Genomic DNA, 23,517 nt, shown 5'->3' with positions numbered 1-23,517 from the left:
TGATGTTGCCACAATATTAGTCCACCAAAAGCCAAATGATCCCTAATGTCAGGACTCATGTGCTACTGTTCCTTGCAAGTCTGAGATGACACATGGAAACCCTGAAATAGTGGAATAGAGCATGTGGAGTGTCATTAAGAACCTTGGTTAAAGTGCCTGGGCTTAGCGTGCATCCATTCCTGGCACCCTTGAGCAGAAATGGGGCTGCGCACTGTCTGACCTTGTCCTTCCTGTGGAGATGGGCAAGACAGAAAAGTTCCATAAGTCTTTACCTTAAAAGTAACACTAACATTCATCCGTTGATGTGATATGTAACGTGTTAATGTATGGCACAGTTCGCAGAAACACAGCAGTCTCCTGCTTGTAAACCTGTGAGTCACTGTAATTAGGTGTGTCCTCCTCTCCAGGGCAAATCCATGCACTGCAAAGTAAGAGAACCTGTTTTAGACTCCTGTCTCACTGGGCTGTTTACTGACTTGTCAGCCGTGATGCCACCTATGACTCGCCAAAAAGGGGAGAGTGAATGGGGATTTTGTGATATCGGACCCTTTTTCTTCCAGTCTCCATGACACCCACCTTCATTCACCGCTTGACCAACCTTCAATCTCAAATAGGCTGAAGATGATGGTGAAGCACCTCTCTGATGTTCAATTGCGCAATCTTCCCACTCAATGCTTTTTCTTACAGTCATCTATTTAGTCAGGGGCCCAGGCTGTGACACACCAGACAATGTTGACTGATTTATATCGCATAGGCTAAATGGTGAACCAATTGGTGGCCTAACAGAGATCAAGTCCAGTTATGTTTTCATGGTGTTGTCAGAGTGTGCGAGCCGATGCAGAGCCCCTCTGATGTATCGCTAGGCCATATCCACTGCCCGGCGGGCCATGTGACTGTGCTAATGCTGAAGAATGCTCTTGTGCATATAAATAGACCTGGCTGGCAAGACAAATTCGCTTTCATGCCTGAGGAGGAGAAAACAAGCATCTCTTTGACACAAAAGCTCCACCATTATTGCAGTGGAGGCCACCCTCTCAAAGTCCCAAGGAGTCAGTCCTAATTGTGTGTATTTCTTTCTCGCTGAGGCTAATGTTCCTGGCTAGTCGTCAGCAGCCAGAAGAAAACACTTCCACATCCAACCAACTGGCAGGTTGGCTGCTACATGTGGGTCACTGTTACGCCCATGGGTTGTGTGTGAAATACCGCGGCCTGTTGAGAACTGCCCTTCTCAGGCCAATCAGCCTGCTGTTTGACCCATGGAGAAAGTTGCTATAGGTATGCTAATTGTTAAAGCATCATACCAGCAGTTATAGATATTTGTAGCATGTCACCTGCAAGCTTGGGACACTTAATACTTTATACTACAGAACTGCTGAGGATGTTTAGAGTGATTACAGGCAGCTGTAGGCTTTATTTCATGCTAATACACCATAAGTACTTCAGCAGAGTGAGTATTAGGTCAACTTTATTTGTTTTCAGAGTCTTGTTATTATCATGTGGTGATGCAGGTGCAATAATTGAGTGTTTACAACCAACCTGTGGGTGTGTCCAACTGTTCAAGGGAAACAGATGATCAGAGCAGCAGGCGCTGTGATGTAAGAAGCTACCAAATTCACATTGTTCCTTTCACTTTGTTCATGTTTGCTTTTTTGACATAGCCTGTGGCACCTGACTTGTAAACATCATCGTGTTTACAAGTGTGATCCTTCCTGTCAAAGCTTCCTTGAAGCAATCAGGAAGGAACAGTTTTCATATTTTATTTTTTGTTGGTCTGAAAAAGGGCTCCCTTCCCTCTCTCTGTGCATATATCACTAGGTGTGCCATTAGTTAAATTTACATAAATGGACTACATTTTTGCATATAACCAGTCATTGTGACAGCAGCACAGGAAGTGAGAATATAAAACATTAGCTTTAAAGGAGCTTTTCAGCCTCAAATCAAAAATACATACTTTTCCCCTACCTGTTGTGCTGTTTATTCATTTAGCTTGGTGTGAGTTGCCAAGTCTTGGAGATATGGGTCATATAAATGTCTGCCTTCCCTGGAATATAATGGAACTAGATGGCCCTCCACTTTGGTGCTTAGAGCACCAAAGAATCCTTGTTGTGAGCAGTTTCTTTTAGGGACCATTTTCATTCTACCGAATCACACCCACCAACCATATCACTGTACAGAAGGAAGTGTGCCTCTTCTCATGGACAAAATGTTCATGTCTGTTCTTTAATGCAGTGCTCCTTGGCTGACCTATAACATTAGTTAGCTTAGTTAGCTAGTTTAGTTAGCTAGCCTCTCTTCCAAACTAGTAACAAGCATCAATGACAGACAAGTGCTTCCACTAATATCATTTTACAGGCTAGATGGCTAGTTAGCCATCAGTGACAGTTGAGTTCAAAAATGTATCTGTGAATAATTATTTGCTTTAAATTCAGAAGTCAGGTCCTTTATCGACACAAGACTTGGAAGCTAAAGAGGAATTTCAAATATTTGGATTGTTAAAGACATTATTCCATTTAAGTAATAAAATAATGTTAACAGATCATTTAAAAAGATTTCTCCACATGATGAGATTGTAAAAATGGTGCACACAGATGAGTTGATTGTAAAAATAGATGACATTTCTAACTGTGATTGGGTTTAACTGAAATGACCAGAGCTCTGACCATTAACCCGCTGTATGTTGTAAATCATGTAATTCATGCTCTCTCTCTCTCTCTCTCTCTCTCTGGCTCTCTCTCTCTCTCTCTCTCTCTCTCTCTCTCTCTGGCTCTTCAGCTGATCAACCACAGCTGATCACTACAGCCTTTGAAGAGGGTGTGGAGAACACAGGGTATTTTCTCAGCAGCTGGTCAGTTTCTATATATGAAAGCTCAGGCCTGCGTCACAGGAAGGGCTGATGGGAAACCAGAGCTCAAGGGTAAAGCAGTCCTGGTGTATAATGTACAATGAAAGTTTCCAAAAGGTCACCCGCTTTCTCTGCTGGTCACTCATTGGGTTATTTTTTTTCTGTTGGACTTGCATTTGCCAAAGGCTTATCGAAAATACCCAGTGAGTAGAAGTCCTCAGGAAGCCCCCTGAACAAGCTGATGTGTATCTCCCCTCTTGGCCCCTCAGAACACATTGTGTTTGAGCTTGGCTTGTAGTCATGGACCCCTTTAATTCAACTCCCCAGAGAAAGAGGTAAAACAAAGACCATGAAAACACATCGCAAGGGTGGGGCTTCAACCTCTTAATCCTCAATTGTCTATAGCACAGGCTTCTGGACTGGCAAGGATCCACATACTGTATGTCTGTTACCTTGAATGGAAACATAAGGTTCATATTTTGGCTCTCAATTAACGCCACAGTCCTGTCTAGGTTGACATTAATCATTTCAAGTTGATTTATTAAAATTGGTTATTTGCTGTTAAGCCTGATCTGTGATGTTATGACTGTTGTTATGAGTATTTCACCAAATGTTGTAATGCTAGCATTGAATTGGACTGTTATGATTTGTGGACCTAAAGATGTGCCACATGCCACTGAGAGTAGTGACAGTACATCAACACAGTGTTTCTCTCACTCCAGTGTCAGTAGGAGGCCCTTGTTCATCTCAGCTGTAGGTTTTTGGCGAGCTACATGCTCCCACACGGTGACGACACACTGATGTCTGCTGTCTGGATGTTATCAACATCGGTTAGCTGTCAGTGTGGTGAAACAGCCACACGAGTTAAGTTAAATCCCAAGATTATCCAGCTGAACTTTCTCATGAGACTCAGACCATGTGCACACTAGTATTATTTCCTTTTTTTTCTCTAATGTTGCCTCAGTTTATGGAATCAAAACGGACGGAGACAGAAACACTACCTCAAGCTTTCTTTTGTAATATGTAGGACAGAAATGCTTTAAACAAACAGGTAGTTCTTGATGAGGACGAAGCCAAACTAATATTGGGAGACATGTAAAGTTATGCTGCTATAACATCCAATTTTCCATTTTAACATTAGCTGTACTCTGATGCAAAAGGCTTGCTAGCTTAACATTAACGATAGCTGCTAACAGTACAGGAGCTAGTTCAAGGGGAATCTTTATGATCTCATACTGTAAGCCACTTGGTTTTTCATCAATGACATGAAATGTACACTTTTCAATTATGTTAGCATATAATTAAGGGAGATTGTACAGTTTAAAATGTGTTGCACTGGTTGGCATATATATTTGGCATAGAGTTTTTGGCGGCTAAGCTCTGGACATATGGTTTTCAAATGTACCTGTGCTAGTGAAGAAGTAACTTCTTTAAGCTGAATCAGGATTATACCAGTTTTAATTGCCTCTCGCCTTGCCTCCCTTCAATCACTACACTGCCATCTAATCCCCTACCTGCTTCTGTTGTAGTGAGTAACTTGTTGCTAACCTTGCCTCACTACCACTCCCCTGTGACCTTACGCCTTCAGTTCCACAAGAGGTGAAATGTTTTCGCGGATGCAAAGGTTGACATGCATCTCTACAGCCTCTTCTTCACCACGCTGTGTTTTTTCCTCTGGGGTTGCACCTTGTTGAGCTTCCCCGCAGATTCAGAGCTATCATTTTCAGAGCAGCGATAGATTCCCATCCTGATGACAGGCTGTTTAATGACTGTGAGCAGTGGGTGGTGGGAGGTCAGGACCGTGAGCTGTCCAGAGAGTGGAACGTAAGCAATAAGGCGGTCTAAGTGTCAGCTGTAGACTCCACACCCGGGATGTGAGTGTTTCTCAAAGACCACTCACGGCCTGTTATGAGCGTATAATATTGATTTAATGAGTCAGCTGCCTGGTTAACATTCCTCCTTGTACATTAATGCCTGCTTTTAACCCATCATCCATGAGCAATTAAGCAGAGTCAAGGAGCATCATTTGTATATACGTCATCCAGAGATGGAACATGGAGATATTGCTAAGCTAACATGAGTTTGGCAATATTTTGTCTTGTGTACTCACTGACTTGTGTGTTCAAGCTAATGAGCAGTCAACAGATGACAGTTGGGTTGATGTACAAGGCTCAGTGAACCTCAGGTCAGGTCTGCCTCACACTTCTGACCCCTGTACCTCTTAACTACAACACCGCCGCACTGAAAGTTGATACCTTTCACTCACTGTCACTGCTCACTGTGCTCTGGTTACACAACAATGCTGAAACACTGGTCTTTCATGCAGCTAAATACCAGGATGCTTCTGTCTGAATACATTTTTTTCCCTCACTTTTACAGTTTGCTGAATTAAGTCAGAGTCAACCTACTGACCCAGTTACACTGTAAAATAAATGAGCTACAAGAGGAAGTAACAAACAAACTCACAAAGGTCAGTTTATACTGTGGAATAGGCCTTTTAACAACTGGTAATAGTACAAAGATTCACAGGATTTAAAAATAACATGATGATGGTTCCGTTCCCAGTTAGCTATGACGATAGACATGTTCCCATCAATGTATCTTTATAAGTACAGCCTGAGAGAACGGCAAAATAAAAAAAAAACTGAACATTTAACTCCATGATTGATCAGCTGTTTTCTCTCCAAGAAGAGCAAAATGTGACACATTATTTGTGGTTTGCTAACTGTTTTGTAAAGCAAGCAATGAGAAGGAAAAGTGGTTTCTTTGCTCAAGGAAACTATCCCGAGTCTGACTGACCAATTTGCTGAGGTATTGAGCTCTGTTACAAGTTTGCACTGCTGCTGGAAGATCTTTGTATTGTGACATGCTTCACTGAATTTTCCTTGTAAAATGTCCTTTAATTGTTGAATTCTTCAAGGTGGCTGCTAGAGTGAATGGAACCGAGTTTGACACAAAATGCAGTTGCTTTGTTGGCCCTGTTTTTTAGTGTGGAAAGAATTTAAATAAGTCCTGTTTATAATAGCCTAGAGCTAGACAGCTATGTCTACTGTGACATGTTGAAACAGTTAAAGAAAAGTGTTCTGTGAAAAAGACCATTTATGCCAGAAAGAAAAACATATTGTAAACTGTAGTGATTTGAATAGGTGTTAGTTTTTCTGGAAGATATTATTGACAAGTGCTGCCCAAGTTTTCCTGTTTGTCATTTCGAGCTGTGTATTCATTGTATCCATTCAGTGTGTCCAGTGCCACTCATTTTTGTGTTGAAAACGGTGAAGCTTGTTAGGATCACAATTCTTTGTCAGACTTGTTGAAAAATAGTGCAGTGAGTAATGCTGATTCACTGTTTTGCCGAGGGTTAGGTGAGAAGGTGGATACCACTCACATGTCAATGTGCATTTATGTTGAGTTAAGCTAACTGCCTCCAGGGTAGTATCATTCTTTTAATTCTCTGAAAGCGAAAAGGCTCATTTCTCAAAAAGGTTGACGTATTTCATTAAGTTTAAAGAACATAAGCAAAACATCTTTGTCAGACCCTTTGACTCATCATTGCAGGAAAGCCAGTCAGCCATTTGAATGTACAATACCAGTTACACCCTGGACCTGGCTGATGTAAATTGAATGGAGCCATTAAAGCACAGGTGTAAATAATCTTAGTTATGACACCTGTGTTTTAACAGCTATGAAATGTCAAAATGTCTCCTATGAAAAGCGTCTATCAGTAAATCATGTGATAGCCCCAGTACAGTAATATTTTAGGCAGTTATTGTTCAGTATCTTAAAATAATCCAACAGAAATCAATCTGGGATTTGGCCTCTCACTTCCGGTGATCTCACTCATCTGTGTGCACCCAATGCCACAAGCAGCTAGCTAGTTACTTAACAGCCCATTATGGTTATAGTGTAGTTCAGGGCGGCCTGACTGAAGAGTAAACTACTTTAACCTTTGCTGCTTATTAAGATCCAAACCACATGTGCCTGTGTGAGGTTGTTGTGTGACTCATCTACAGTTGTTTACCGGTCTTATCACTTTGATGAAGTAATGTGTTCCGACTTTTATATTTGCAATGGCTCATCACTGCCAAGATTGTGCAACATGCCTGTTATTGTCTACAGGGAGATACTGTGACTACAATCAGTGAGTAAAAGAAGTGTATGGGCAGTGTCAGATTTTGATGAAATATAAGTTTTTGTTTTCTCAATGAGTCAAAAGTAGAAATGAGCTGTCAACACTTACTGTCCCCAGCTCGAAACTCACTCACTGTACCCATACAGCAGCTCAAGAGGGCTGTCTCTGCCAATATTAAGTGCACAATGTAATAGAATTAATGTCGGAAGTAGGGCAAAGCTCTCTGCACTCAAACAGAACGCTTTAAAAGCTTGGCAGGAACATTAGTTTTATTTGTTTGGCAGAAATAACTTCAGGATGCTGACTGACCATCCAGTCTGATTTAGATCTTAGCAGGGCCAACACAATTGAGCTGAAGTGTTTTTATCCCCTACAGGATGGTCAGATTTGATGAAATGATTAGGTGTTTGAGTCGGAGGGGGGTTGAGTTGACAATTGGCCTGCATGCCTGTGGGTGTGTTTGTTCATATGTATGCACACGTTTTGCAATGATGGTGTTTGCACTGAAGCTGAAAGAATGTGTGATTTCCTCACATTCAAGGTACTGATACAGTGACTTTGATGGGTGTATACATTGTCAGTTGCTGCATCTTTGTCTGTTTTAAAAAAAAAAAATGTCTCTCTTTCTCTGGCTTGCTGTAAGTCCCACCTTGCTGCGGCCCCACCTAAGCTACATGGTTTCACTTTCAATACTGGTCACACTTCCTGTTACATCCTCTTTGAGGATCTACACTCTGATTTACTATGTGTTCTGAGTTTGAGGTAGTGTGTCTGTCCCTTGCTCCCTCCTAGTCTTTGCTTCACTTCACTGAACTCACCCTGCAAAGAAGAGTCTTTGTCTCTGCACGACATGTCTGTCACTTAGCTGTGTTCAGCCTCAGAAGCTTGAAACAAAGTTATCCAGCTAGCTATATGGAGGGAGCTAAGCTAAGAAAACACAAATAACACGATCGAAAGAAACGCAATGATAGCAGCCAGCAGAAAAGAAACCCTGCCGCCTCCAGTATATCCAAGCGTCTTGGGTTCGCCGAACTGGGCAGGTTTAATCGAAGAATTTCCTGGCAAGGTCACTATAATGCATCGAGCAGTATAAAACTTCTTTTAATTTTCTCTCCAACATGTCAAACACAAACAACTCCTGCCGTACAGCAACTCTGAAGGGACACACTACTTTGTTCTCTGGCGGGCAGCCTTTTAAATCACAATGTTACGATGGCACAGGGCTCAGAAGTCCATGACTGTTGGCCATCTATGATGGAGGATGTCATCGTCTTTCGGCCCAACCCGAACTCGACGTTCTTCTGACACCAACTTATGTCACAGTATCTGTTAGATAAGACAAAAAGATGTCTTGTTGACATTGATGACATACTGTTCCACTTAAATAAACTGGGGGTGTCATTACTATATCAGGTATTTGTAGTCATTCTGGGGAAAAAATAAGATGCACTGTTATATTCTGTTTGACAAAATAACACATTCTTTATCTGCTTGCTGCAACACTTTGTTGAAGTACTTCAGCACTTATTTATGGCCGAAACTCAATCTCCACTGTCAGCTGACTGTCAAGAACTGCTGGTTCCACCCTCAAAGCAACCAAACACAAACCCAATTTCTGTTTCCAATGGAGATTCTGTCAAGAGAAATTACACTCCCCCAGCCTTTTTCTCAGCTGGCCGGCAGATTTCTCTAGCCATCCAGAGATCACTTCATCCTCCCTGTCTGACTGAAAACCCCCACATGGACTAGCTGGCTCCCAGAGGAATTGTAGGCCTGCTTTTGGAGTGGAAAACATTGGTCCTGGAGGTGGGAGGCCGTTTGTACAAATGTTTCAATCAGTTTCCAGACATGGACATAATACTCCCTGAGTTACAGCTCATTGCTGCAAGTATTTAATAGCTGATGATACACTGAGAAGAAGTACCTTCAGCCTTTGAGACTACACGGTCTTAAGGGTGTGGAGGCTCATCCAGTTTTCTGGTACAAAGAAGTTACATAAGGTACATTAAATTCATTAAAGGCCCAAATATCCAGAAAACATTCAGGATTTTCATTTTCACTCAACACTGACGATGATCGTTCAGATCAGATTGATAAGATCTTTTGTCAAAACGGTGTACAGTCCTGCAACTAATGTTGACGAAGGTTCTCAGTCATCCAGGTCATGGCAACTGGACTTGTTTCAGTTTCTCTGTGGTCTGTAAAATGTCAGATTATGTGAAGAATGCCCATCTCAGTTTTCCAGAGTTGATGTTATCTAGCTGTTTGCTTGTCTAAGACCAAATCCTAAAGATTAACATAAGCATAACATCACATAAGACAAAAATGAGCAGCAAATCTTTACAGTTCATGAGGTGGTACAAGGGAATTTTTGGCAAAATTCCTCAAATGATTTACCAGATTTCCAGATAGTTGCCATTTATTTGACTAGTTTGTTGATAGACTTACGGCATCAGCTCTAGTTCACAGTATAAAAAATAAATCATGCGTGGAAATGCACATCTAGAGTATGGGAGTTTACTTCCACTTTAGAGCATAAACTATGGAAATTAGCATATAACATCTACTTAAACTAATGACCAGGTGCCATTAAGTGGCCTTGGTGTCAGACTCATTCATATGCATTTCCTGCAGAGTGCTATTTACCCATGTTCTCAGCACAGGCTGCCCGTTGTTTTTGTGGTTCTGCTCAGAGTCTCTATAAATAAGATCCTGTGGCTGACGTTAGTTCCTCTCAGCCCCTGTGTTTATGTGCGTATTTACATGTCAATGTGCAGACTTTGGCTGTTTGTGTGACTATTTCTATTTGTGCTCTGTTTGTCTCCTCGCTGTCATCTGCTCACCAACTCTCTACAGGGAGAATATCTTTGTTTAGTTGGTGTCTATTTCTCGTGAGATTGAGTTGTAAGAGTGTAGTATGTTCGCATCGTGTTTGTCACAGACAATAAACCACTGATAAACAAAGACAGCCTTGTCTGAACTGAACCAGTATCGCTGGCTAGAAGCCCGACGATGACCTCACAGGGCGAGAAGACAGCCCTACACTACAGGCTCAGTGGCTAGCTTCAATTCAGACATTTTTTGTCATCTATTTGTCCAGACGGAGCGATGTAATCTGTTAGGTTGGATGTAATCTCAGATTACAGATTAGGATAGAGCCAAAAATGTGAATGCTGGATGATTCTCACGATGTGAAAGCAAGGTTTTATTTACCACTATTGGTGTAATCTGGGTAATGATTCTACTGGAGTGTTTGAGTACAGTCATGTTTTTGTGAGTAACCTGTGACATGTTGATGCCTGCGTGCATGCAGGGAGAGGAACTGATACTGAGGCAAGAGGAAACTGTGGGTGGCAGAAATGATCATGTCACTTCCTCCTGGAGCTGGAGGTCGCCCGGCTAATCTGCCCACAGTAATTACAGAGCAATACCAGTGGGGGGGCTAAATACATGTGTTGAGTAAGGGATCGCAGGGGTCTGTACATGGTATAGACAGAAAACCAACCTAAGACATATCATTTAATGAGATAACATAAGCATTGCAACATCATGGACAGAGAAGTGAAAATCTGACTCAATCATTTTCACATGAAAATGCGTGCTGCCTGTTTATACGTGATGTTAGTGTCGTGGTAAACTGAGGGTGCAGAGAGTCTAATCAGCTGAATCCTAAAGCCAATCAGTACCCCCCACCACACGAAGACACAACACAAATCTTTTACCTCTGCGCCTTACTTTACTGACTTTAATCTAATTGTTCCAGTGTGTGTGGATGTGTGGGGGGCAGGTTGGTGGATGGGCGGGTGTTAATAGTACAGTCCAGACTCTCTCCCATCTCATAGAATCAATTATTAGCTCATCATTCTGTGGTATAGAGGAGACATTAGCCGAGCTTTGACCTCTGACTGTTATGAATACCCCCCTGGAAACTGCTGGCTCCTTGCCTTTATTGCTTTGCGATACTGTCGGTTCTGCTTGAGTGTTTTCATCATCTAGTCCCTTGTTCATATACTCCCATATTCATCCATAACCCAGGGTTCTTCCTCTATACTTAAAAAACAAGTATAGTCACTTTCATGCTTGCTTTTGCAAATTGCCAGTGGCTTTTTCATTTAAGAAAATGTGCTCTCGCCACAAAACGGATAGAAAAGTTGGCATTAAAAAGTGCTTTACTAAGCCTCTCAGGCAGAGAGAAGTATTCTCCAAAATTACAGCAGTTTGTCACAAGCTAGCCAGCATCAGTTAAGAAGAAAAACGTCAGAGTGTAAAAGTTGGCAGCAGGTGTTACTCTGATTGAAGTGATAGCTGGGGAGCTCACTGACTTTGTTGTGGGAGTTTTTATGTAAATGTCTGAGACTCGTGCCAAAGTGCTGTTTGCTGATGGCAGCAGCTAGAATTAAACTGCTCACTTAGATTATTAATACAAACTGAAAAAATCTCTTTCAAGTCCTCTTCTAATTCCTATATTAAATTAACCCCTTTGCTGAATTAGTCTTGCGTCAGGGTTGCATTAGATGCTTCTGGTTTGGATTTATCCCAGTTGATTTGTGTTTCATTGACTATGTTTGCATGCAGAAAATACACCGGCTGGATTCTTAACGGCTTGGAAGAACGGACATCGGCTGTAGATGTTTTGAATGTTGATAAATGTTTTGATAGTTTATATCTCAGGAATTTATCCATCTTCATTTTAATTGTCATGTTTGTTTACTTCTGCAAATGTGTAACTTAGCTTAGATTTTTATTCTCAGTGAGACTTTTCCTGATTAAATAAACGTTAAATAAATCAAAATTAAATATTAAAAAATAAACAATTTGCCCTTATTCCGAAGAAGACAATATTCCTACCAAGCTGTTTACATGGCTAATAAAATTGAATATTCCACTAATATTCCAGTTTACATGCAGCTGTACATACTTCTAGATTAACAAACACAGCCTCCCTCTTTAATTTGATCAACCACATTTTTTTAAAAAGGTCAGCGATGCAATATTTGTAAATATCCAAAAATGTGTTTGTTGAAACTGCAACGATTAATCGAGTAGTTGGCAACTATCAAATTAATCGACAAATATTTTGAAAATCGATTTTTAAAAAAAAGGAATAATTCTCTAATTAAAAGTAAAGCTTTTCTGGCTTCTTTCCTCCTCTATGACAGTAAACTGAATATCGTAAACAAGACATTTTACCCACCTCATCTTGGGCTTTTTGGAAACACTGATCGACATTTTTCACAATTTTCATTTTATAGACCAAACTGTTCATTGATTATTTGAGAACATAATTGACAGATTAATCATCAGTGAAAAATAATAGTTAGTTGCAGCCCTGGGTGACATTCGAGCCTGTCATAATGTTTAAAGTAGGTGCGTTTCTCCTTCCGACCAGAAATGTGGGCTTTTCTTTTGGGCATGTTTCTCTACCCCAGCCTTGCAAAATGTTGGCCAGACAACGCTCAGAGCTGACTGTAAACAGGCAAAAGGCCATGTGTCGCAAACATAGAACACGTAATTCTGAATATCCAAATGAAATAAGATGTTTACTTGACCCAAATAAAAATGGGAATACTGTCATGTTCAGAATAATAGTGTGTATGTAAACGTAGTCATTGTGTATTCCCCCCACACTGTGTGTTCTCCTTCCCAGCCCTCTCTGACTGTGTGCTGTTCTCATACCGTTGTGCATTACTCATCATTTATTCAGCATTAATCTGGTATTAGTGTTCCTCTTTGGGTTTGTTTTAGAAACCAAATATTTAGTCCATTGTTAATAGTGACCTAAGAAACTGTAATGTCAGCTGCAGTCAGATGATTCATGTTTCAGCTGCTCGGAAATGACCATCAAGGCATTGATGTTTAGTACCCTTTAAGCACTCCGGCATCCCGACAGCTCGTGTTTTTCTTGGATTGCTTTTCTTGTAAGCCTTAATCTAAAGTTATTGGGTTCCATTCCTGAAGAGCGATGTGAGAGCTAGAAATCCACTTTATAAAAGGGCTGCACGATATGAGGAAAATCTGTGATGTGAAATAACATTGATGAGTATTAATGTAAGTTAATAAATATTGAAGTTGATATTAGTTATGTTAGTTCAAGATATAGATACACATCGATTTTTAATATTTGAAACAGTTTCAGTGCAAATTGTTTTGCTAATTAATCGATACACTAGTACCAGTTTCGTTTTTTCTTAGATGCTGTTGTGCTTAACACATAGTTGCAAGAGCTTTGTTATATTTATCTTTTAATAAAAGTCTGAAATTGTATTCCTTCAATGTTGTGTCAGTTCCACCCTGTGAAATCGAAAATGGTACTGATATTTTTCAAGATATTGTATCGAAGTTAGAAAATCGAGTATTTTGACAGCACTAATAGCTGTTCATTTCCTACAACCTGATGGTGTTAATGCATGACTCATGTATCCAGGGCTCCATCTGATAGGTCTAATGTTTTCGCATGCTGAGTGTGAATGCATGTTTCTGAAATCAAATTTTTACTCAATGGCCAAGGGGACTGGTAGATGAAAAACTCCACTGGCCAACCATATTTTTTACCGGCCAAAATGTATACATTGTGGGTATGACTCCAGTATCTAATTATTAAAAAATGCTGAAGGAAAACAACCTAAAAATGATCACAGAAGTACTTGGGAACCTGGAGTACAAGTCAAGAATATAGCTGAGTACGATTTTCTTAAAAGGTGGTCTCTTTCATGCTTATTGCACATGTTATGAATTATTGGTCAGCACTACTTTATAAGATTTCAGTGTTTAGATTTAATGACAGAGGTGTCCATGGGGGAATTGGCCCTTGTCCTGGTATTCATGAAGCCTCTTATATTAAAGAACCACCACTCTGGACACCAGAGACAGTCAGCTCAAGGAATCAGTTGACTGTATCCATCTCAAAACATTTTTGGAAGTTGAAAAATTTAGAAAATGACCATGTTTGTGTGACCAAAACCTAAAAATAGAAAATGACATCGCTGTAACAATAGCTGTAATCGCAGAAATATAGAAATTGAAATCGGATGACCGTCATTGTGTGCATATATTGATGCAAGGCACAGAGATGAGCTGCACAAACACAAAAGGCCTCTCATGTGCTGGATCAGACTGGAGAATGCGGGTGCAGATTAAAACTGAAGTGGTCGTTAATGCCTGGATGCATGACTTGTACTGTAAAATCCCTTTATGTCCGAATGCGCTTTAGCCTGCTATAATTATAGCTGTAACTGGGAATGCTGTTTGTGCGCGTGTCTATCCCCTCTGTGACCCTGCGCTGTCAGCTGCCAGAGGATCAGCCCCTCTATCTGACTTGTCCTGAGGTCAGAGGTCAACAGCAGGAGTGTAAAGGAAGAGTCACAGAGGTCAGTGTCATCCTGTCTTGAATGAGTTTTGAAGCAGCCGCACTGGTCAGCCTGTTTACACAACCAACTGGATATAGACAAACTTAAAGGAAGATGGCTTACGATGATTGATTACAGATTTTAGATGATCTTTGTGACTAAACTTTACACAAACTTACCACCAAACTATTTTGTGCAGGTGCAACATGTGCCTGAACAACCAAACACACGCGGTCCTGGTTTGACACACTGACACACATCTCAAGGGGACGGCCCGTAATGCCCGCTCTGCTCCGGGCTCGGTCAGCATTCATTCCTCTGTGTACTGTAGCACCCGTTAACCTGCACCAGCTGTGTACACACACACACACACACACACACACACACACACACACACACACACACACACACACACACATACACATACACAGATACATTCGCTTCCTCCACCTCAGGGGACTTTTTGGCCAATGAGCTCGCTCTCCTGGCCAGTTGGCCCTCTCTGTTAGTATGCAGTTCTCCAATCAGCACATTCCTCTTTCTCTAGACACACAGGGAGACGATTTTTTGGCAGCGCACACACAGGGTGGGGTAACGCTCATATCCTGTCCCCTGACCTCAGATTACACACACACATCCACACAGTCACTGTACTGTTTTGCTCACACTCGCACTCAAAACACCACATTCTTACTCTCCAAACATACAGCTTTTCCTCTGTTTTGAAGCAGCTGTCACAGTCACTCTTTCAACCCAGAGGCCCTCAGTGTCTCTCTGCCCGCTGCCAGCGACAGAGCCGGCGTGGTTGTGCCAGTCCACGCCTGTTGTTATGCCCCCACACCAGCACAGACTCTCCTCTGTCCGTGTTAATGACCGCCCTCCCTTGCTCCATCTTTCCATCCCTCCAATTCCTCCCTCCGGGCACGGCTCGGGCACCAGGACTAGCCTGGACAGAACCCCGTCTCCAACAACAATGATGCTCCAGTTCACTACAATCAATTTGCTCTGATTGTTGTGCTTGCATGTCTGTCTGTGAGTGTTATTTTAAAAAATATATAAACAAGCCTAAGAGAAGGACAAACAATGAAACGGAGAGTGTAACACAAATTTGCTGCCGTGTTTTTGGTCCCAAGTTAGTACATTTCAGGCAAGTGTGTGCACCCAGGCATGAAGTCACAGCTGAATGTTGGCCACCCCATTTGAGCTTTTTTCACTCAGTGAATGACAAAGCGCTCAGCAGCACTCAATCACACACTCCCTCCCTTTAAAACTGTCTCTCTGGCTTTGTTTTGCACTGTTTTTTTTTCTCTGCAACTGTCTCCACTCCCTCCCTCTTCGCTTTTTTTCCCTCAAGATTTCACAGTGTTGTGAAACCTCAAGAGTTTTCTGCACAGGAAGGATCAGAAATCGGCAAAAATTCAACCCAATCTGGCAATCTACATTCTCAATCCTGAGGGAAACTTCCTCTCTGATTCTGTTGTTTTTCCAGGCAAACGCCACACACCCGCGTATAGTGACAAGAGTGTGAGAAAGTTTAAAGACACAACATGCCGAGTCAGAGTCACACATGGGACTCCCAACCCAGTGCTGGTCTATCCAGCCCACCTCCCTCCGATATGCTGTTGAACTTTGGCTCCCTCTCTCTCCTCATTTTCATTGTTGTTCAGGCTATGTTCCCTTCTCTCCCCGTGTGTTTATCACCTCCCTGTTAGCTTTGATTTGAACCTTTTTATTCCTCCTCTCTGTAGGTGACTTGTTGTCACCAGTCAGTGTGGAGGAGGTGTCGGGATTGAGGCTAAGCAGTCCTTTGGCACTTGACATAGCATACGGTGTTATCACTGGACACGGGAAGGGGAATAACTGAGAGAGTTTGCAGTCGTGGGATTGTTTGTGTGCATAAGGGAAGTGTGTATGTATGTTATTGAACCGAGTAGGGTGTGTCTTCATGCATGTTTGCTGCACTGTGTGCTTTTGGGGTTCCAGTTAAGTGGACTTTGTCTGGCGTCCATTGCTCTCCAACAAACTCTGGAAGCGGTGGTGCCGGTCCAAGGCCGAATGAGGAAGGGAAGGGGTGGGGCTGGGTGTGCAGTGGGAAAAGGGGAGGGTGGTGGGTGGAGGAGATAAATTGTTGAGTCCCATGTGAAACTTGCTCACATGGCTTCCTTTTTGCTCTGCTTACTATCCTGACTGCCCCCAATAACCGTCAGTTTCACCATTGTTCTCTGCCTGGCAGTTATCTACTAGTTGCCTTAATCATATTTGGGTTTCGTTGCCCAGAGCAGGTTCATCATGTTTGTTCACCGGGGGCTAATGTAAGGCCAAACAATGGTGTTATCTCCTTGCCTAGCCGTAAATGGACTAAGCCGTCAACATGTGGAGCTCAGTAGATTTTGTTTAAAGAGGATTATTATTATGACTCAACCCCTGTAAATGTGTCAGCTAAAGCAGAGGCTATGTGTTTGTGCGTGTGGTTCAGAGGACTATCTGGTTTATGTGTGTGTTTGTGTGCGCAGTCGTGTATTGTTTGTGTGGTAAGTATGACTAACATAACGGTGTGGTGTCACTGTCCTCTCTCCTAGGTGACATCACGCAGAAGGGCTATGAGAAGAAGAAAGCCAAGCTGCTGGCCTCCTACATCCAACATTTGCCAAGTAAGACCAACTCTTCTTCTGCTCTGTGCTGTCTTTCTCTCTTTCCTGTGTAATTTTCACATAATCTTTCAGCATTGTTCATGGTGCGGTCACTCTGAGATGTGGAAGGTAATCATGTCAGAAGAAGTCATGACTGGAAGTTGCATCTCAGTCGGTTGTTCTTCCTCTTCTGTGAGAAAATTGCATAGAAAAAAACAACAGCTTGAGTGTGATGTTAAGTGTTTCTTTTTTCAGCTCAATAAAACTAAAACTTCACTGAGTGTCCAGTGTGACTCTAATTCTCTTTGTCCAACTTGTCTGAGATAATTTCTGGCTATCTGTGGCACTCTAGTGGCCAAAATGGGAAGTGCAGATGATAACCAAGCACACAGTAACATCAAACAACTGCCCCACTGTAACAAACCCCCAGAATAACAAAACCACTGCGTGCCTCAGAGCTTGTGCAGTGGACTGTGAACACAATTATCTGAAACCACTGTCAGTTTACAAGCACTCACAGAAGAAAGGAAGTACCCAAGTTTAACTGTACTACTCTGAGCCAGTCACCTCTGTCCTCGTCGGTAAGCTGATCTGATCCGTTTTTTTCTCAGTCAGCTGACTCACACAAGGGTGTGGTGTCTCCTCAGGAAAAAATGCACCACATTAGCATCGGCATGAAAAAGTCCTTCTTGATGTGTCACTGTAGCTTATTTAAAATGTGGAATATTTAACTTCCCTCCCTGCGAATTTAACCTTGGTCTGTTTTAGCTTGAGCACACAGGATGTTGAAAAGGACGACAAAATTCTGATACTAACTTGAATAAGTTCCATTTTTGATACTTTAATTAAATTCCGACGATTGTTAGTGGGTTCTGCTTTCCGTCGTGTTTTGGGCACCTTGCCCTGGATGTCAGAGCAGCTATTGGGAAGCTTTAAAGCTCATCCTGCTCCTGCAAACATCCCCTAAGTCCCTCTGAACGATCATCTCCTCAGAGACTCTGTTGCCCAGGCCCTCTGGGAGGAGAGGACGGCTGACTAAAAATATATTTGTTGAATGTAGCCTAGTTTCATGTACTGCGTTAACAGTATAAGTTCCATCAGTCAAGTACATGTCCTTATTTCACTTCGTGCTCAGAGGCTCTGTAGTGAGGACTAAATTTAGAGAGCTTCTGGGAGGATCATATAATATTTATGCCTGCATGTAGCTGTAATGGAATTATGTAAAAAAACAACATGTGCAAGTTCCCAAAAGCTCATGTTTATATGTATGTATGTATTAATGTTGTGTTCTTATTGCTTTTGTTCCGCAGATGTGGATCTGTCCCTGCCAGATGTTCAACTTTCCCCGGGCCACAGTGCCGACCCCAGCCCAAGTCCTGAGGCCCCGGGCCCCTCCACATCTTCAGCCTCCAAACACCACCGTGCACACCGCAGTGGAGGGGCCAGGGACGAGCGCTACAGATCGGGTACAGCAGAAAAACACACACTTTAACTAGAGTTGCACTCAGTAGAGTGCATATCTTAGCCAAGGCCTAACAGTCCCCTTTTGTACTTACTTAATTATACCAGCCACCAAAATATGCCCCTTTTCCTCAAGATCCATGTGTTATTCCCTGAGAAATTAATAAAAATGTCCCAAAACTCCCTATTTTACAATATTAAAGAAAGCGAGATAAAATTCTTGGATCCGTCTTTTTATCTGAATCTGCACCAAAAGTTAATGGAGTCTATTCTGGGCCAGAACCCATCCTCCATCTAAATTTTGTGGAAATCTGTTCAGTGGATTTTGTGTAATCCTGATGACAAACCAACCAACTTACTGATATGTTGACGGAGGTAGTAATAAACCATAAAACACGACAAATAAATATGTCAATATCTTTCCTTCTGTCTCACTTGTTTGTATCACTCTCTTTGTTCGTACTGTTTATGTAGACATCCACACAGAGGCTGTGCAGGCAGCACTGGCCAAACACAAAGAAGAGAAGATGGCATTGCCCATGCCTACCAAGAGACGCTCAGCCTTTGTTCAGTCTCCCATAGACACCTGCACACCTCCAGGTAAACTAGACTTCTCATACTCAGCGTCTCGCTGGTCAGTGTCATTATAATGGACCTGCTTTTCAATCAGAAACCTTTTGATGAAACACAATTAGAGATGTGGTCTTTTGGGCTTGATATTGTAAAACACATCTAAAAATGGATTTTCTCTTTCAATCAGACACATCTTCTGCATCAGAGGATGAGGGCTCACTGCGCAGGAAGGCAGCTCTCAGTGCAGTGCTCGCCCAGAGCCTGCAGAGCCCAGATTACTGGATCAACCGTTCCGTCCAAAGCTCCTCCACGTCCTCGTCTGCTTCCTCCACCCTCTCACATGGAGAGCCCAAGACCCAGCCACAGCCCCAGCTCCAACCTGCTGCTTCTGTGTTGGCTGATGTGCTGGCCTTCACACGCATTGGTAGTCTTCACTGCTAAATAGCTCTAATTTGAATACATAACACTGATTGTTGGCTGTCGTTCTCATTCACAGTCACTTTCTCTTCTCCTCCAGAAAACAGTGTCCCCCCAGATGTGACGTCCTCCACTCCCCAGGAGAGAGGATCCAGGGTGGACCTGCCCCCAGCGGTCAGGGGCATGAGCCGTGGGCAGAGCCGCTCTAGCATGCTGGATACAGCTGACGGTACACTCACCCTCAAAGAAGCACAGATGTTATCACAATTATATTTCAGGGTGTACAACTCTGCTAATGTGGGGAGAGAAATCACAGTAGACCTAATCACATTCCTGAAATGTGGTAACTGGCATCTGGTTGTTGATCTCATTCAGATTTGGCAGGTTAAATCATTGCATGTTCTAATCACAGCTGTTGTGTGACATTTTCTGTTTTGCATTGACCGAATGTGTTGACGAAGCTGATTGGAGAGCGTTCAAATCAATAAGCAAATCTGCCCGGAATCATCTCCAACATCATCCTCATTTCACTGTGTGGTGAATGCTGCTAACGACAGATATTTTGTGTTCTTTCTTTTGGGTCCATTAATCCTGTCCCTGTCTTGCCTTTCATTTAAAAAAGGAAAAAGAAAAGGTAATATAAATCGAGCCCGGGGAAGGGGAGGGATGCTGAAGAGGCCCAAATCAGCTTGCTTTCCAACCTGGAGTCTGTCTATCTGTCTCTATGTTCGTCTTGTGTCATAGGTTTAGACATAGAGCACCTCTCCTAAAGGTCGTCCAATCTGTGTCTCCTCGAGTTCTGATTTCCCTTTTGAATCTTTCCTGCTGCTGGTTCTGATCCTGACTGTGTGCTAGTGCATAGGGTTCTGCCTATGTGAGAATGTGTGATCAAATAGAGATTTGTGTTAGGATAGAAATGCATGTCTGGGTGTGCGCTTGTGTTCTGTCGCTTTTTGTTTACATACAGTATGTTTGTGACGGTGACGGTGGTTGTTCTTGGTGTTTGTGCAGGCGTGCCTGTCAGCAGCAGGGTGTCCACCAAGATCCAGCAGCTGTTAAACACACTCAAACGGCCGAAGAGACCACCACTCAGCGAATTCTTCGTCGATGACTCTGAGGAGATTGTAGAAGGTGAGACACAGTAGTGTTCATGTGGTATTAATGTTCTGTTTTTCCTTTTGATAGAAAAAAAATGGGGAAAAGTTTGAGTGTATTTTTAAAAGACGGACGCTAACATTTGATATTGTATGGACATTTTCTTGGGTTTTGAATGTCTGATAACTAGAGCTGCAACAATTAGTCAATCGATTTGTCGATCAAAATAAAATAAAAGGTCCAGTGTGTAGGATTTAGGTGAAATTAGAGGCAGAAATGTTACATGACACTCATAATGATGTTTTCATTGGTGTTTAATCACCTGAAACTAGAATCGTTGTGTTTTCTTTCCCTTAGAATGAGCCTTTTATATCTATAGAAGGAGCAGGTCCTCTTCCATGAAGTCTGCTTATATTACATCGCCATGTTTCTTCAGTATCCCAGAACAGACAAACACTGGCTCTAGAGTGCCTTTCTCGGTTTTCACATTTTTAGAGGAACACTGTAGGGAAGGCTGAGGTTAGGGGTGTTCAGTTATTTGCAATCTACAGCTACACCACTAGATGCTCAGGGTGTAATAGTACACAGAAGTCACGGTTTGTACCTCAGTTTTGGGGTCACAGTTTGGTACGAGTTTGGTACAAGGGAAGAAAAGGCAAGAAAAAATCCCAAATACATAGGGCTAGGTTTCTTTAAATTTATTTTCATCAGATGATAGTGCAAGTTACAGTTTATTCTGCCTAGTTCCACCTGAGATTGTTGGTACAGCTTGTAGTGCATTAAGCAGCAAACAGGGAACATATACTCCCGCATAGGTCATATATTTATGCAGGGCTGATAAAAAAAAAACAACTAAAAGAAATATAGGCCCTGTGTGCTTTCACATCTAGAGACAGCCTTGATAAGATGTTGGACTGCTGTTTTTGTCCCTCGCTTCAGTGACTGACACATCTGGGTGATGCTGTCTAATATGCGTGAACATGTTTGACGTGTTTCCATTCATACAATTGTTGAACATCACAGACGCACTGTCTTCGGCTGATCCACCACTCACACTCCCACGCAGCTGATTTTAAAGAAGCAGGAAGAGCTTGTGTGTCTTGGGTTTGGGTCGAATACTTGAACCGTTACACCCCTACCAGATGCAGCTAAATCCCAAACACACTGGACCTTTTGACAATTGTTAAACTGTGTCAGTTTTTTTTCAATCAGAAATATTGAACATTTGCTGTTTCCAGCTTCTTAAATGGACGGATTTACTGCTTTTCTTTGCCATTTATGATTGGACAAAAGAAGCAATTTGAAGAGATCACTTCTGGCTCTGGGAAAATGTCATGAGCATTTTTCCTTTTTTTGCTTTTTTGCTTTGCTTTTTATAGACTAACTGGTTAATCGTGAACCTAATTGGCAGATTAATCAATAATGAAAATAACTGTTAGTTGCAGCCTTACTGATGACAAATTTACTCATTGTCCATGTTATTAGTTACCTTCACTGTTAACTAATAGATATCAGTTGTGTTGCCTACAGTGTTGTTGCGCCATTATTCATCTACTGCTTCCCCTATCATCTTGTTGTCCAGTGCCCCAGCCAGACCCCAACACCCCGAAGCCAGAGGGACGTCAAATCATCCCGGTGAAAGGGGAGCCCCTCGGTGTGGTCAGTAACTGGCCTCCTGCTCTGCAGGCTGCCCTGGCCCGCTGGGGGGCCACCCAGGCCAAGAGCCCTGCCCTCACTGCTCTGGATATCACTGGCAAACCTCTCTACACACTCACATACGGTGAGCAGCGTTTAAAGTCATAGAAATGTCGGTGTGGATGACAAACAGCAGTTTTTAAGTATTTTGTTTGTGGAGTTCGTGCCATTGTGTCTACCAAATGTAAATGTGAGACACATCTCTTACGTATGAGCTGGCTCAACTGAATAAACATTTGTTGGCTTGAGCAGAATAACACCTACATGTCCTCTGGTGTGGAGCTATAGTGGGTTGTGGAGTTCATCTCTCCTGGATCGGTTATACAACATAAATACATGGACAGCAAACAGGACATTTTAAAATCATTGCTCACTTTTCTTCTTTACAGGTAAACTGTGGAGTCGCAGTCTGAAACTGGCCTACACACTGCTGAATAAACTGGGCACCAAGACAGAACCTGTCCTACAGCCTGGAGATCGGGTAAGCGTCTTCTCAGTCAGTCCTCACACAGTATGGAAAGTATAAAGGAACACATTACGGAAAATGAGTTTTTCTGTTTCTAAGGTGGCGCTGGTGTATCCAAACAGTGACCCAGGCATGTTCTGGGTGGCTTTTTATGGCTGCCTTTTAGCTGAGGTCATCCCTGTGCCCATTGAGGTACCGCTGTCACGACAGGTAATGCTGCTTCTATGTATTTTGTATTAATGCCATGTATGTGCCTCTAGTCAGCACTGTGTATATGGTGTAAACTGTCTATATGATGCCTAATTGCTCATATGGTCTTATGAGAAATATGGATTTATTTTGATCAACATATTGACAGCTGGAGTGTATGTGTGGTTTTTAATTGTAACAGTTTTGTATACTGGCCTCTCCTTGTGTGTCAGAAGTCTCTTGACCCTTGTCTCTCTTCATAGGACGCAGGCAGCCAGCAGATCGGCTTCCTATTGGGCAGCTGTGGCGTTAGTCTGGCACTGACCAGTGAGGTGTGTCTCAAAGGGCTGCCCAAGACGCCAAACGGAGAGATCATCCAGTTCAAAGGTCAGTCAGCCCAAATGCTGCAAAGCCTGCATCTTTGCCTCAGTCTCTTTGGGAGCCATTAGATCGACTCATTAAAGGAAATACACAGTGTGATGTTCACTGGCCAATTTAACCTCTGTGGTCACTCTGCTTGTAAAGTATTGGCTGTTCACCTTCGACCTTGAAACCTGGAGGTTGCGAGGTGAACATTGTCAATTTAGTGCAGCTCCAAATTAGTGTGCACTTTGTTTTTGCTTTTTGTCAGCTAAAATATTTCTATATGTTTCTTTGTGGTGTTGTGATAATGT

General features: G+C 42.4%; 1 protein-coding gene across 3 annotated transcripts in view; it reads left to right on the top strand.

Moving 5' to 3' along the window:
• dip2ba (disco-interacting protein 2 homolog Ba) overlaps nt 1–23,517 on the top strand; it is a 48,719-nt gene that overhangs the window by 7,450 nt on the left and 17,752 nt on the right. For all 3 annotated transcript variants that reach the window (XM_084365465.1, XM_084365466.1, XM_084365464.1), the window contains 10 exons: nt 16,897–16,968; nt 18,258–18,413; nt 18,883–19,008; nt 19,169–19,405; nt 19,499–19,627; nt 20,410–20,529; nt 22,076–22,273; nt 22,578–22,669; nt 22,754–22,864; nt 23,107–23,230. In XM_084365465.1, the coding sequence (XP_084221591.1) occupies nt 16,897–16,968; nt 18,258–18,413; nt 18,883–19,008; nt 19,169–19,405; nt 19,499–19,627; nt 20,410–20,529; nt 22,076–22,273; nt 22,578–22,669; nt 22,754–22,864; nt 23,107–23,230 (1,365 nt within the window). The remainder of the gene's footprint in view (nt 1–16,896; nt 16,969–18,257; nt 18,414–18,882; nt 19,009–19,168; nt 19,406–19,498; nt 19,628–20,409; nt 20,530–22,075; nt 22,274–22,577; nt 22,670–22,753; nt 22,865–23,106; nt 23,231–23,517) is intronic.

The sequence above is a fragment of the Pagrus pagrus genome (assembly GCF_965226575.1).
Source record: "Pagrus pagrus genome assembly, chromosome: 11".
NCBI classification, from domain to species: Eukaryota; Metazoa; Chordata; class Actinopteri; order Spariformes; family Sparidae; genus Pagrus; species Pagrus pagrus.
This window is presented reverse-complemented; position numbering and strand designations above follow the sequence as displayed.